Consider the following 15,336-nt stretch of genomic DNA (forward strand, 5'->3'; position numbering starts at 1 on the left):
AGGGAGGGGGGCCCAGGGTGGGATGGGGTGCCTGGTGGGAGAGGGGGCCCCTGGAGATTGAGGGGGGCTCAGGGTGGGATGGGGTGCCTGGCAGGAGAGGGGGCCCCTGGAGATTGAGGGGGGCTCAGGGTGGGATGGGGGTGCCTGGGGAGAGAGGGGGTGCCTAGGGAGGGGGGCCCAGGGTGGGATGGGGTGCCTGGAGGGAGAGGGGGCCCCTGGAGATTGAGGGGGGCTCAGGGTGGGATGGGGGTGCCTGGGGAGAGAGGGGGTGCCTAGGGAGGGGGGCCCAGGGTGGGATGGGGTGCCTGGCGGGAGAGGGGGCCCCTGGAGATTGAGGGGTGGCCCTGGGGTGGGATGGGGGTGCCTGGCGGGAGAGGGGGCCCCTGGAGATTGAGGGGGGCCCAGGGTGGGATGGGGGTGCCTGGGGAGAGAGGGGGTGCCTAGGGAGGGGGGCCCAGGGTGGGATGGGGTGCCTGGCGGGAGAGGGGGCCCCTGGAGATTGAGGGGGGCCCAGGGTGGGATCTGGGGGTGCCTGGGGAGAGAGGGGGCCCCTGGAGATTGAGGGGGGCCCAGGGTGGGATCTGGGGGTGCCTGGGGAGAGAGGGGGCCCCTGGAGATTGAGGGGGGCCCAGGGTGGGATGGGGGTGCCTGGGGAGAGAGGGGGTGCCTAGGGAGGGGGGCCCAGGGTGGGATGGGGTGCCTGGCGGGAGAGGGGGCCCCTGGAGATTGAGGGGGGCCCAGGGTGGGATGGGGGTGCCTGGGGAGAGAGGGGGCCCCTGGAGATTGAGGGGGGCCCAGGGTGGGATGGGGGTGCCTGGCGGGAGAGGGGGCCCCTGGAGATTGAGGGGGGCCCAGGGTGGGATGGGGGTGCCTGGGGAGAGAGGGGGTGCCTAGGGAGGGGGGCCCAGGGTGGGATGGGGGTGCCTGGGGAGAGAGGGGGCCCCTGGAGATTGAGGGGGGCCCAGGGTGGGATCTGGGGGTGCCTGGGGAGAGGGGGGCCCCTAGAGATTGAGGGGGGGCCCTGGGGTGGGATGGGGGGTGCCTGGCGGGAGAGGGGGCCCCTGGAGATTGAGGGGGGCCCAGGGTGGGATCTGGGGGGGTCCCTGGGCCTGGCTCCCCGCGGGCCGCCCCCGCCCATCGGCTTGAGCCGGGCCTGCGGCAGCCCCGCGCCGCGATTGGCCAGCCCGCCCGTCGCTAAGCGCTGGCCCCGCCTCCCGCCGGGCGGCGCGAGCGCGGCGCGGGGACTTGCCCTGGGCTCGGGCCGGAGTCGGGCAGCGCGCGCGGGGCCGCCTGGCGCTGGGATGTCGCCGCGCCGCGCTCGCGCCGCCAGCCAGCCCCTGTGAGCGCCCCGCGCCGCCCGCCCGCCGGGCCGGGGAAGATGCTGAGCCGCTGGATGAGCGGCAGCAGCAGGAGCCTGGAGCGGGAGCACAGCTGCACCGTCAGGCTGCTGGATGACAGCGAGTACACCTGCACCATCCAGGTCAGCCCGGCGGGGGTGCGCCCTGTGCGGGGGGTGTGCACGGGGCGAGTGTGCCCTGTGTGTAGGGGTGTGTGTGCACGGGGCGAGTGTGCCCTGTGTGTAGGGGTGTGTGTGCACGGGGCGAGTGTGCCCTATGTGTGTGTGGGGGTGTGTGTGCACGGGGCGAGTGTGCCCTGTGTGTAGGGGTGTGTGTGCACGGGGCGAGTGTGCCCTATGTGTGTGGGGGGGGGGTGTACAGGGGCGAGTGTGCCCTGTGTGTAGGGGTGTGTGTGGGGGGGTGTACAGGGGCGAGTGTGCCCTATGTGTGTGTGGGGGTGTACAGGGGCGAGTGTGCCGTGTGTGTGGGGGTGTACAGGGGCGAGTGTGCCCTATGTGTGTGTGGGGGGTGTGTGTGCACGGGGCGAGTGTGCCCTATGTGTGTGTGGGGGTGTGTGTGCACGGGGCGAGTGTGCCCTATGTGTGTGTGGGGGGGGTGTACAGGGGCGAGTGTGCCCTATGTGTGTGGGGGGGTGTACAGGGGCGAGTGTGCCCTGTGTGTAGGGGTGTGTGTGCACGGGGCGAGTGTGCCCTATGTGTGTGGGGGGGTGTACAGGGCGAGTGTGCCCTATGTGTGTGCGGGGTGTGTGCGCACGGGGCGAGTGTGCCCTATGTGTGCGGGGGGGTGTACAGGGGCGAGTGTGCCCTGTGTGTACGGGGCGAGTGTGCCCTATGTGTGGGGTGTGTGTGTACGGGGTGTGTGTGCACGGGGCGAGTGTGCCCTGTGTGTAGGTGTGTGTGCATGGAGCGAGTGTGTCCTGTGTGTGGGGGTGTGTGCGTGCACGGGGCGAGTGTGCCCGGTGTGTGGGGGTGTGTGTGCACGGCACGGGGCGAGTGTGCCCGGTGTGTGGGGGAGTGCAGGGGTGTGTGCGCGCCCTGTATGTGCTCGGCGTGTTGTGGGGCTGTGTGTGCGCCGCACGGCGACTGTGTCTATGTGCGCCGCTGCCCCGAGCCTGCCAGCGGCGCAGCCGGGCTCGCTGCGTGCTCTGCTCCGGGCGCGAGTCCCGCAGGCTCGCCAGCGCTGGCACGAAGTCGCCACTCCGGGCTGCGCGGGGGCTGGGTGCGGGGTGTCGCTCCGCGCTGCGAGGGAACAAAGGAGCCGCGGTCCGGGGGGGGGGGGGGTTGTGCTCACGCAGCCTGGGCGCGCTGGGCTGCTGGGACTGAGTCCGCACCGCGGCGCTTTGTGTGCGGAGCGGCTCGGGCCGCCGGGCGGGGCTCGCCTACCCCAAGCGGGACTTGCCGGGCTCGGGGCGAACTTGGCCGGCCGGAGGGCTGGGGAGGCTGCGGGCGCCTGGATGCAGCCCCGGGGCTCGGTCGCGGGGGAGGACGCTACTTTGGTGCCGGGGAAGGGGGCGGGATGCAGACCGGCTTGTCTGGGTGCGGGGTTCGCCGCGGCGCAGCCGGCGTGCTCGTCCCCCTGCAAACACTGCAGCGCTGCAATCCGGCACCGACATGCCGCCCGAGAGCCCCCGTGTGCGGGAGCGGACACCGATACTGGCGAGCGGCCAGGATCCGTGACCGAGCGACCCCCCAGCCCCGGGTCCCCCCAGTGCACCGCAGCCTTAGCTCCTCCGATGCGGCTTGCCCGAGGGATTCTGGGGACTGCAAACAAAAGCAACGCGGGATCCAGCTGCTGGCCTGTCCTTTGCTCTCCCGCCTGGTCTCTTGCTGCTACCCAGCCCCGCCGCCAGTGACATCTGGGCCGCTGCGGGCTTTCCTGGTTGTTCTAAGCATCAAAGCAAGTTCAGTGCTTGGTGCTGTAAAGTTTGTGTTCTCTAGAGGATGCTAGTGTGATCTGCAAGGGTTCTCCTTCAGAGAGGGACAAAGACACAAACCTGTGGCTTTGCGGCTGTGTGTGTGTGTGTGTGTGTGTGTGTGTGTGTGTGTGGATTCAATGCTCATCAGTGAATTACAGCCACTCTAGATGGTAACAGCTGGGAGCATCACACAGGGGCGGCAGGGAGGGAAGGAAGCAAATGAATTCCTGCTTCATTCAGTGACCCCTCTAATTCTGAAATGCATCTCCGCCCCCCTCCCTTCTCAGCTGGACAAATTGATGGAGCCAGTTCTTCAGCCCTCAGAAAGAAAAAGCCTGATCAGCTTGACTGGGATGTTGCTCAGGGGAGGGGAGTTTAGTCACAAAGAAGCTTTTTGATTCCACCAGGAAAATAATGTCTCACGTCATTATTTTGATCAGCACTTATGTGAGTCAGAATTCTCGGCACTCACAAAAGAATAGCTGCGCACAGGCCAAGTCCCCCTGAGAAGAGGGGACAGTCTCTAGCTATTAACAAGGACCTTACCTTTTTTCCCCCCACTATGCTCCCGCTCTCTTGGTCTCTCAAAAAATAATTTAATGGAATAAAATGAATTTCAGTGGATTAAACTTGTCCCCTTTGCCCTCCACCCCTTCCTACAATATCACTATTATTGGATAAACGTAAAATAAGCCTCTTCATAGAACTAATATATTACCCCGATTCAATCTTCTATCATAAACCATAACATTCAAAATCACTGTGATTTTTTTTCCTGAAATTGTTCTTTTTTGTGTTCAAAATCATACCCTGCAACTTTCAGTAACCTTCCTGGCTGCAAAGATGGTTATAGAACAGCATTGGTGCTGCTGCTTTTCCATTGGTAGGGTATAATCAAATCAAGTAAACATGTTGGCTGAGGGTAGAAGAGCTTAATTTATGCCCCTTGCTGAGTAAAATTGGTGCTCTTAGACTTGCACAATTCTACTCTCTGAGTGCAATAAGTAGAGTAAGTGCTTTTAAGAATGATTTTGGTACAAATTAAAGTATAATAAATGCTGTCAGAGCTAAGCACAAATAGCAGGAAATGTTGCAGAGTACTGCTTGATTTTAGTTACTACCTGTACTGTCTTAACCCTGCTGTAATGACTGATTTAATTTTAGAATGGTCTAGATCGCTCGTCAAAGTGTTCTAGGCCAGATAAGCAGTCAGACATTGCATTGTGAAGAGATACACTTGAGTCAAAATCACCCCTCCCCACCCCTCTGGCTGTCTATGAATGATTTGCTAGTAAGAATTTAGTGATGATATCATTAGGCTAGTGGAATATCAGAATGTTCTGAATGTGAGTAAATTAATCACAACATTGTTGTCTTAAGCTAGGACCTATAACATCAGGGCTGAGGCCACAAGGTAGCTGACATGTAGAGGTTTCCATATTGTCCAGACAGTTTTTATCTTATTTGTTAATAATAATAATAATAATAATTAATAATAAATAATAGTTTTAAGAGAACATCCAGGTGCTAAGCTTGCAGACTGAATGTACGCCATAACGCTCATTGCTACGGCTAAAGTATTTTAATTAAAAAGGCACGGTCTGGACTTAAGCAATAAAAACCGAATCACAGAAGTGTACCCACAGTGAAACCTGCATCAGTACTGAAGCCTGAACCCTGTCGCCTGGGGCTTAACCCCAATTCCTACTTCCCGGGACTGAATTATTAGAATTTTCAAGAAGTTGTGATGGTCTTGTAAAATCACGGAATCCATCAGCTCTGTGACAGATTCACAGCCTCACTCCTTGAGACTCTTCCCTGCTAGTGTCCACTGGCACTCTTCCAACTTGTAAGCAGTAGCAAATTCAGGCCAGGTTTTTTGGCTAGTTGTGATGCAATGTGTAAATAACAACAACTCCCACCTCTCTGCTGGTTTATTCGGGTGTTGCTGATTCTGACTCTATTGTAGCTCTCGGGCAAGAAGAAAATCTTCAAAATACATGCAGATGCATACTTCAAATTAAAGGACGGGTTGCAAATAAATACTGCAGGCTGTGGGAGGTTTCATCTATGCTTAAGTAAAGGAAAATAAATAAATGTGTTTTGAAAAAATCGGTTCTGTATAAATAACATCTCAGGAATGTTAATGTTACTGATTGTCTTCCCTGCCTTGCCTCTCCCCCACCTTACCTCGGACTTAATATATGGCAGTAATGGCAGTCAAATGAGTTATGCTTATTATATAAAATCAATTTTTGAGAGACGGCTTTTAATATAAATTAATTGGATAAAAATGTAGGTTAGTTAGGAAAATCTAGTTTAGAAGACAGCTGGATTGTCTTTTTGATTTACTTGGGAATAGAATTATGATAGAAAATGCCTCTTGATGCTGTGTTTCACCAGCTTATATAATTTTGGGGGCAGTAAACGATAAATACAGGTATGTTGAATGCATGGTTTCATGTAAAAAAAAATTCAGCTCATAATATCCTCACAATTAAGGTTACTGCAAGTAAATGTTTGTTTTCTGTAAGGTTCATGCTGACTTTTAAGCAAAAGTAATTCTAATACATGACAAATTAAAGCATACAGGGTGGAAATGTATAACGTCTCATGAATGAGAAAATCACTGCCAATTTGCAGGCTAGAGAACAGTGAATGAGTTTTGAAGGTCATTCCCTTATACATGCAGATATTTCCTGTCTTGCACAGAGCCATAGCATTTCTTCGTCCAACCTCTATGTTCATCTTTTCATTTTTGCTTATGGATGTTTGAGGTTAAATAGAGAGACAATGTACAAATTAGAGATTATAAATTCAATATGTGGAATCATTAACTACGATACACAAACTGTGAAGGGGGCTAGTGAGGATGTTCTGTCGAAGTTTGTAATTTTGTAAATCTGTGTGTGTCTCCATTCCTGAGCAGTTTACATCAATAGCACATATATACTTCTGAATGTTGAATGTTTCACATGTTGGCTGGCTTTTATAACGCTTGAAAAGGAGGAGCAGTTCAGAAATCAGTCTGGTGTTATCAAATACATCTCTGAGAGAACTAGTTGAACCCATTAACCAATTTTAACCTCTGGTTGTGCTTGACAAAGAATGTCTCATGGCATGTTTTGTAGACAATTATTTTGAATATTCCTTTTCTCAATTCAGTCTTTATGAACTTGATTACAAAAATCTCATTCATTAGTGTTCCTGTGCTAAATGAGCATGTCACCATCTATGATCTGATGAATCCTTTCTCTATCTTGGTCTTAATCTTTTTTCTAAAACATCTAGTGCAAATGGGCGAATTGCCTCTATCAAGCTAAATAACTACAGGCCTGATCCAAAGTCCATTGCAGCCAACGGAAATCTTTGTACATCAACTTCAGTGGGCTTTGGATCAGTCCTTGTATAAACATTTTTGTTTGCTTCTTATTCCCTGGAAGTCTGATGTGAGAGGGTTATTGTCTTAGCCACAGTCCTTGATATAATGTATTGCCCTGATTGCAGTGGGGGGATGTAGGGTTATTTCAGTGACTTCATATGCACAGAGGAGTATAAAGCTGTTTATATTTTCATGTCTTGGGAAAGCTTTTAGTTTATTAGTATTATGTGGTTTTAGTGTTTGTACTAAAAGCAGCAAAATCAGTACCATCCTTGCTTCTAAAACTGATGGTGAGTCAGTAATCTTAAGTGTCCGAAGTTGTCAAGGTTCAGTTGTTTCTGTTATGTGACACAAGTGTGATAAACATTATAAATATTCGCGACTCAAGCCCAGTTCTGAATCCCATACACTCCTAAAAATCCCAGTTAAGAATGCATCATCTGAGGGTCCTTGTTCATCTCAACAGTTTTGATTCTAATGCAGGCATGTAATTAATTTGATATAGCCGACCCGCCTATGAAATATGTTATCAGGAAGGCAGGCTAATAAAACTTTGAAGAAATTGTGCTTTGAAAAATAACAGTGTATTTTGCCTCGTGGCTTTTATGGTATTACATGTCTGAGGAAAGTTTAATACTTTCACTGTGATGTCAATATCATTGGTGGTGTGAATGATTTATTGCATAAGGGCACCAAATACTTTCCTAAAAAGATGGTATTTTGTAGCTGAAACACAGAACATGAAAGTATGGGAAGAGAAACATGAAGACATAAAATATGGATTTGAGATGTAACAGCTTCTCCCCTAGCTTTAAAACTACCCTAATTTTTCTAGTGTCTTGCTCCCCTGGTCAAAAATCACCTTTTCCATACGATATACAAAGTTCATTAGAAGACTTGATAAGATCATTAACAGGCAATCTACACAATAGACTAGAGCGGGGTTTTTCAAACTCTGGGTCAGCGTTTGTAAGGGCAAGCTGTGAGTTGGCTGTGAGACACTTTGTTTACCTGCGCCTCCGCAGGTACAGGTGATCGCAGCTCCTGTTGGCCACGGATCACTGTTCCCAGCCAATGGGAGCTGCAGGAAGCAGTGTCCTGGTCCACACCATTTTCTGCAGCTCCCATTGGCTGGGAATGACGATCCACAGCCAATAGGAGCTATCACCCATACCTGTGGTGGTGCAGGTAAACACAGCATCTTGCAGCCAGCTAGCGGCTTGTGCTTATAAACCATGACCCAGAGTTTGAAACCTACTGTACTAAGGGAACCTTGCCGCTCTAGCGGAGAGAAAATTATTTGTGCAGAGACGTGCTAAAGGTGCAACAGAATGCATGACTTCTATAGAGTGATGGTATTCAACTTGTGGTCTGTGGACCTCTGGGGCTCTGCACCTCCGTCCAAAATATGTTAGGGATCTGCAAATGAAAGGCGGGGAGGAAAGAGGATGCTATAGAGGATTTACAGCTTTTTGTTCAATAGCTTTCGGCACCCCCACTAGGAGACCTATCCTAGCATGCCAGCCTGTTCCCTATCTTTTTATCTTCTAATAGTATCTTTCTCAGAAAAAGCAATTGGAAATTAACAAACTGCTACTTAGGAATGGGATGACTTGTCTGAAAAAAATCCCAAGCAAAGATGATGTGTTCTGCAGTTGAGAATTATGGCTTTCTGCCTACTGCTGTGAATTGAAGAAGCCATGAAGCTCCATGTTATAAACTTTCTAACAGTTCCTATTGCTTTCCTGTTTGAAGACAGAAACATTAGTCTCTCCTCAGCCTGAAAACTAACCGCAGGTAATAAAGAGGGAGTATTGCTAACAAGAGACTGCTCTTCAGAAACACTGGGTAAGAACGAATTTGAGGAATACACACACTGACAATGTTATTTGTCTGAATGGTAGGTAGAGCTCTGTGGATTTTTTTTTTTTTTTTTTTTTTTTTTTTGCTCAGTCTCATAGCAAGCTGCCAGTAAGATTAAAATAATGTAAGTGCATCACCAGGAATATATTGACTGTAGGTGAAATCCTGGACACATTAACGTCAGGGGGAGTCTTTGACTTCAGTGGGTCTAGAATTTTACCACATATGTCCTCTACTAATATATATTATATACATACAATTTTAACAGCGGGAAAAATAATATTGACAGGATTTCTTTTACAGCTGGTTTTCTGTAAAATCTAGTGACCAGCAATGCACTTACTCATAAAAACAAACCTTTTTTTTGGTAAGAGAAAGCTGTAATTTGTGCCTAGTTAAATCACAGTAGAACTATATGTACAGCATGCCGAGCTCAGTGCCTAGACATTTAAATGCATATGGTATGTGGGTTCCCCGAGTGTTACGAAGTTACCAATAGCAAAACTGTGTGTGTATGTGCGGAGATACACAATATGTGGGCGCGAAGAGACATAGCGATACTCTTAACTCAGAATTCCCCGAGTGGTGTTGTATTTCATGTCCAAATGTCTATCTTAGAATGTAAAAGGCAGCTGTTGAAAATGTGTTAAAGCAGAAACTCCCATGAAAGCAAGCGGTGCCAACTTGACTTTCATTTTCATGGACGCTCCTGGTGGTAGAAATGTCATGGCTATCTACAGAGGCTGGGTTTGCTGCTGCTGCGGCCCCACTTGTTGAAGGGGTCACATCCTATTAACTTGCACAGGAACTGGCATTTGTAAAACAAAGATAGAAACTATCTTCTAGCCTCTTGTGCGGAAGCCAGGTTTCCAAGGTGAATATTTTGATTGCAGTTCTCTCCCCCCTGCCAGGATATGGAGGAATTATTTAAATCGCTTATAAGCATGTGCATTGCGTTGACTTACCGCAGTGTGATGGAACAGAGAGTTTCTGCTTCCGCCATGTAAAATCAGCTACCGTACTTGTTGGGTTATAGGGTGACTGACACAAGATTCCTTAAGCAGGCAGGGTGTAGGTCCCAAGTCCCTTTTAAGGTCTCCTCTCAGATGGCAAAGTGAATGGAAGAGCAGCTGGAGCATTGTTCATTCATGGCTCTGTCCCACCATCCCATCTTGGGCTGTGTTCCCATTGATGTCAGTGGGAATCCCACACATGTGTTGCTGGCATGATATGGGCTTTGGTGTCGCTAGACGAAGAGGAGCTAGTGACTCTGTTTACAATATACTTCCTCACTTAGTGTCCAGAGGGAAGGTTGAGCAACTGCTTCTTCCATGAAGAGTGGGGATGAAATCTGAACCTGATGCGACAGGGTCAGGCCAGGGAGCTACTGCAGAGAAGGGAAAAGGCAGCCCAAAAGGGAAAAAACCCTGCGAGAAGAAGTAGAGAACTGCAGCCCAATTAGATGCAGCTGGGAGGGAGCTGGCTCAGGCATGGGGGCCAGCTGACTTCTCGGCTGTCTGTCTGGGGGCCTTTAAAAGCCTCAGCAGTTGGAGGCTGGAGGGAAGAGTGAGAGGACTAAAGGAAGGTGGTGGGAGAGACAGAGAGGAAGAAATGGGAGGGAACAATTTTGACCAGCGCTAGGGAGGGAGCCTGTGGGCACCTGGCCGGGCTCCCTACCATTGAGACCTGCTGCAAAACCCCAAACTTGGGGGCTAAGGAGAGGAGTCCTACCCAGTGGTGGCTTGGGAAGAGGGGCACTTGCCACACTGAGCGAAGGGCACAGGAACGCTTCGGCTAACCTTCAGTAGGGCCAGGGTTTGACCCTGGTGTCCACAGCATGGCCCGGCTACGCTCATGCATCTGTCGTGTCCGAGTGTGCTGGCTATCAACCAAGAGCCAAAACTGTAGTTGCCGTTATGTGGCAACCATTTAAAAACTGACATTTAAGCAAGATGATGTGTTACAGGCCTAGTCAGCGCCTTTGGCTCGCTCCACACCGTGGTGTGTTTTCCACCATGTAGTTAGTGGGGGATTGGACTGAGTAAAACATTTTGAATGTGGCTCATGCAAGTTCCTTTAAAATACCGAGTCACAAAATTACTGCCTTAATGCCTGTGGGCAATGAACAGCCCATGTGCCAGAGGCGGTTTGCAAGGGTTAATTCTGGGTGGGCTGCTGGCACTTTATTTGCCTGCATGTCCATAGGTACGGCCACTTTCACCTCTCTTGGCTGCGGATTGCTATTCCCGGCCAATGGGAGCTGTGGGAAGCGGTGTCCTGGTCTGCGCCACTTCGCATGGTTCCCATTGGCTGGGACCGGCGACCTGTGGCAGTGGGAGGTGTAAGTGGCTGTACCTGCGGACACACAGATAAATAAAGAGTGGGCGGCCTGCCAGAGGCTAACCCTTGTGGACTGCATCTGGGCTGCTTATTGCCCACAGCTGCTGTAAATCTTGAGGCCCTGCTGTGATAGGCCAGACAAGGAATGTGAAACGAGTCCCTGCCCCAAAACGCTCGCGGTCGTTTCCATGCGCTGTAACCCACTGGCCTTGAATGGTCCCTTGCAACTTTTGTTACCTACTTCTCTGTTCCACCTGGTATGCACTGGGAGTTCCTGAAGAAGAGCTCTGTGCAACCCTGAAAGCTTCTCTCTTTCACTAACGATAGTTGGTCCAACCAAAGATATTGCCTCGTCCACCTTGTTCCGCAAGGAGCATTAGGTCTGGTGTCCATGATTCATAGTGTCTAGCACAGTTACAAATGTAAGCTCCCAGACTTCGGGCCCGTCTTTTGACAATGCGCCATGTGTTTCTGTTGAGGACGAGAAATGAGAGGTCAGATATGGAGTGTTCGTTTTGTGAAAAGTGTTTTGCCCTTGGGTGATATGATATTTTTGTCTTTCATCCCTTTTTTTTGAGAGCGCACTCATTCCAGAGTGTAGTGAGTATCTCTTTTCACCCATGTAGCTGTAGTTGGGACATTTCGGAACTGTTTGAGGCACACCTCACATGGAGATGGGCCTGAGTAGTAATAGTGGATCTTGAAAGATATTGGGAAGGGAATTGGTCATCATAACCATCGAGAGGCATTTGTCATGATGAGAGCTGATGCTTTTTGAGCTGGTGTGCCGTACATTTGGGGAGTTGGTTTCTGATGGTGAGCTGTGGTGAGGTTGGGGGTTGTTTGAAGGCCAGAAGAGGGAGTTTGAGAAGATTTTCTTGAGCATGCATTTTAATTGTTTAGTTGTACCCTGGATGGATTCCAGTGTGAGGTAGTAAGTGATGACTTGGTGCATGTGTGAACCCGAGGCTTTTTTCCTGGTAACTTCTCTCAAGGGGGTTGGGTGACCCATTCCGTTATGCGCTCTACTTCTGAGGTGGAGAATTCTTGTTTAGTGAAACAGGTTTAAGAGTATTAAGGGCATGTCCTGAATTTTCTGCTGGGATCATACACAGTGGTGTCTGAGAGCCTGGCTATAGATGTGGGTGGTTACTGGCTCTGTGAAGGTAGGCCCAGTGACCTGTGAGTTTCTTGTATCTAGTTGTCTCTAGGTTCCCATTACTGACGTTGATCATGGTATCCAGAAAGTTGATGCTAGCATGGGAGTCCTCTGAAGAGAGATTAGTAGGTGGGTGATGGACATTGACATTGTGGTGGAAATCCATGAGGAAGTTTAGGTCTTCTGTCCAGATGATGAAAATATTTTCAGTGTACCCCAGGTAAATCATTGGTTTATGATGTATCTGTCCAGAAGGTCTTCCAAGTGGTCAATGAAGAGGTTGGCACTTGAATAGCTCCTCAAAGAGGCCATGGCTGTTCCCATGGCTTGGACAAACCATGTAGTGTTGAATGTAATCATGCTATAGGTGAGGATGAGATGGATGAATTTCGGAATGTCAATGTGGTATCTTAGCATTGTCTTGTAGAGAGCTGAGGCAGTCAGTGATTTATCCTTGTGTGGAATGTTGGTGTAAAGGGAGGAGACATCCCTGGTAGCAAGAATGATGTTCTGAGATGGTGGTTATTGTTGTGGAGTTTCTGGAGGAAGCTGGTTGTGTCCTGAAGGAAACTGTCTTTTATGTGATAAATGTTTTGAGGATGGTGTCTATGACTCCAGTATACTTTCCCTTCTATGGTCTCTTGCAACATGTGTCCAATCCTTATGTGTTCAGTTTTGACACTCTGAATACCTTGCCTGCACCTCAGAAGAGCTCCATTTAAGCCTTGAAGCTTGTTTCTTTCATCAGCAGGAGTTGGTCCAATGAAAGACATTACCTCACCCACTTTGTTTCTCTGATATACTGGAATGACACGGCTACGGCCATGCTGCAAACCACAATCTACGTGTGAGGCAAAACACAGTAAGGGAACCAAAAAAGTGCTACCTTGGCTTAACAAAGAAGTAAAAGGAGCAGTGAGAGATAAAAAGGCATCTTTTAAAAAGTGGAAGTCAGGTCCTAGTGAGGAAAATAGAAAGGAACATAAACGTTGTCAAATTAAGTGTAAAAATATAATAAGAAAAGCCAAAAAGGAGTTGGAAAAACAGCTAGCCAAAACCGCAAAAAACAATAGCAAAATGTTTTTTAAGTACATCAGAAGCTGTAAGCCAGCTAAACAACCAGTGGGGCCCTTGGACGATCGAGAAGCTAAAGGAAGCACTCAAAGATGATAAAATCATTGTGGAGAAACTAAATGAATTCTTTGCTTCAGGCTTCACGGCTGAGGATATTGGGGATATTTCCAAACCTGAGCCATTCTTTTTAGGTGACAAATCTGAGGAATTGTCCCCGATTGAGGTGTCATTAGAGGAGGTTTTGGAACAAATTGATAAACTGAACAGTAACAAGTCACCGGGACCAGATGGCGTTCACCCAAAACTTCTGAAAGAACTCAAATGGGAAATTGCGGAATTATTCACTGAGGTTTGTAACCTATCCTTTAAATCAGCTTCTGTACCTAACGGCTGGAAGATCACTAACGTGACCCTAATATTTAAAAAGGCCTCTAGAGGTGATCGTGGCAATTACAGACCGGTAAGTCTAATGTCAGTACCGGGCAAATTAGTTGAAACCATAGTAAAGAATAGAATTATCGCACACAGAAATGAACATAATTTGTTGGGGGAAAGTCAACATGGTTTCTGTAAAGGGAAATCTTGCCTTGCTAATCTACATTGGACAAGGCAGATCCAGTGCATAGTGTACTTAGATTTCCAGAAAGTCTTTGACAAAGTCCTTCACCAAAGGCTCTTTGTGATGGGATAAGAGGAAAAGTCCTTTCATGGATGGATAACTGGTTAAAAGGCAGGAAACAAAGGGTAGGAATAAATGGTCAGTTTTCAGAGTGGAGAGAGGTAACTAGTGGGGTCTCCCAAGGGTCTGACCTGGAACCCGTCCTATTCAACTTATTTAGAAATGATCTAGAGAAAGGGGTAAGCAGTGAGGTGGCAAAATTTGCAGATGATACCAAACTGCTCAAGATAGTTCAGACCAAAGCAGACTGTGAAGTGCTTCAAAAAGATCTCCCCAAACTAAGTGATTGGGCAACAAAATGGCAAATGAAATTTAATGTTGATAAGTGTGAAGTAATGCACATTGGTAAAAATAATCCAAACTATACATACACTATGATGGGACTAACTTAGGTACAATTACACGAGAGTGATCTTGGAGTCATTGTGGATAGTTCTCTGCAAACATCCACTGAATGTGCAGCGGTAGTCAAAAAAGCAAATGGAATGCTAGGAATCATTTAAAAAGGGATAGAGAATAAGACCGAGAATATCTTATTGCCTCTATATAAAACCATGATACGCCCACATCTTGAATACTGCGTACAGATATGGTTACCTCATCCTCATCTCAAAAAAGATATAATGGCATTGAAAAAGGTTCAGAAAAGGACAACAAAAATGATGAGAGGTTTGGAATGGTTACCATATGAAGAGAGATGAAAAAGACTTGGACTTTTCTTCTTGGAAAAGAGGAGACTAAGGGGGAATATGATAGAGGTCTATAAAATCATGACTGGTCTGGAAAAAGTGAATAGGAAAAGTTATTTACTTATTCCCACAATATAAGAACTGGAGGTCACCAAATGAAACGAATAGGCAGCAGGTTTAAAACAAACAAAAGGAAGCTGAGCACACAGTCAGCCTGTGGAACTCCTTGCCAGAGGATGTGGTGAAAACTAAGACTTTAACAGGTTTCAAAAAAGGGGTAGATAGATTCATGGAGATTAGGCCCATCAATGGCTATTAGCTGGGTGGATAGGAATGGTGTCCCTAGCCTCTGTCTGGAAATGGGTGACAGGAGAGGGATCACATAAGGTTTCCCTGTTGTGTTCCCTCCCTCTGGGGCATCTGGTATTGGCCACTGTCAGCAGACAGGACACTGGGCTAGATGGACCGTTGGTCTGACCCAGCGTGGCCGTTCATATGTTCTAAGATAGGATGTTACCAATGGATAAAAGTGGTGTTTGGCTTGGGAGTACTCAGTACCAAAATGAACTGAAAAGCTGAAGTTGTGGCTCTCCAGAAGAAATTAATGTCTTATCCATAGCCCATAGTTCACAAAATAATAAGGATTGAATTCTGTTTTGACCCGCACCTCTACAAGAGCACGGAACTCAACAGGATTGCACAGGTACAGCTGAGGGCAGAACCTTGCCTTGACAGCCATCTGCAGAGCAGTATTGTCGGTTAATCTGAGAGCTAAACAAACCCTCCTGACAAATAACTTCTTTGGCTTTCACCGTTCAACACTTTGAACTTCCCGGGTTACACCCATACGGAAGGTCGGAGAACACACAGTGCAGCT

At 48.7% G+C, this 15,336-nt stretch overlaps 1 protein-coding gene across 3 annotated transcripts in view; it reads left to right on the forward strand.

Annotated features, from left to right (window-relative positions):
- Positions 1-1,267: 1,267 nt before the first annotated feature.
- The window catches only part of FRMD5 (FERM domain containing 5), a 311,228-nt gene continuing 297,159 nt past the window's right edge, over positions 1,268-15,336 (forward strand). For all 3 annotated transcript variants that reach the window (XM_075896785.2, XM_075896787.2, XM_075896786.2), the window contains exon 1: positions 1,268-1,480. In XM_075896785.2, coding sequence (XP_075752900.1) covers positions 1,379-1,480 — 102 coding nt within the window. In that variant the 5' untranslated portion in view covers positions 1,268-1,378. The remainder of the gene's footprint in view (positions 1,481-15,336) is intronic.

This window comes from Pelodiscus sinensis, chromosome 14 (assembly GCF_052426305.1).
Source record: "Pelodiscus sinensis isolate ZL-2025 chromosome 14, ASM5242630v1, whole genome shotgun sequence".
NCBI lineage: Eukaryota > Metazoa > Chordata > Testudines > Trionychidae > Pelodiscus > Pelodiscus sinensis.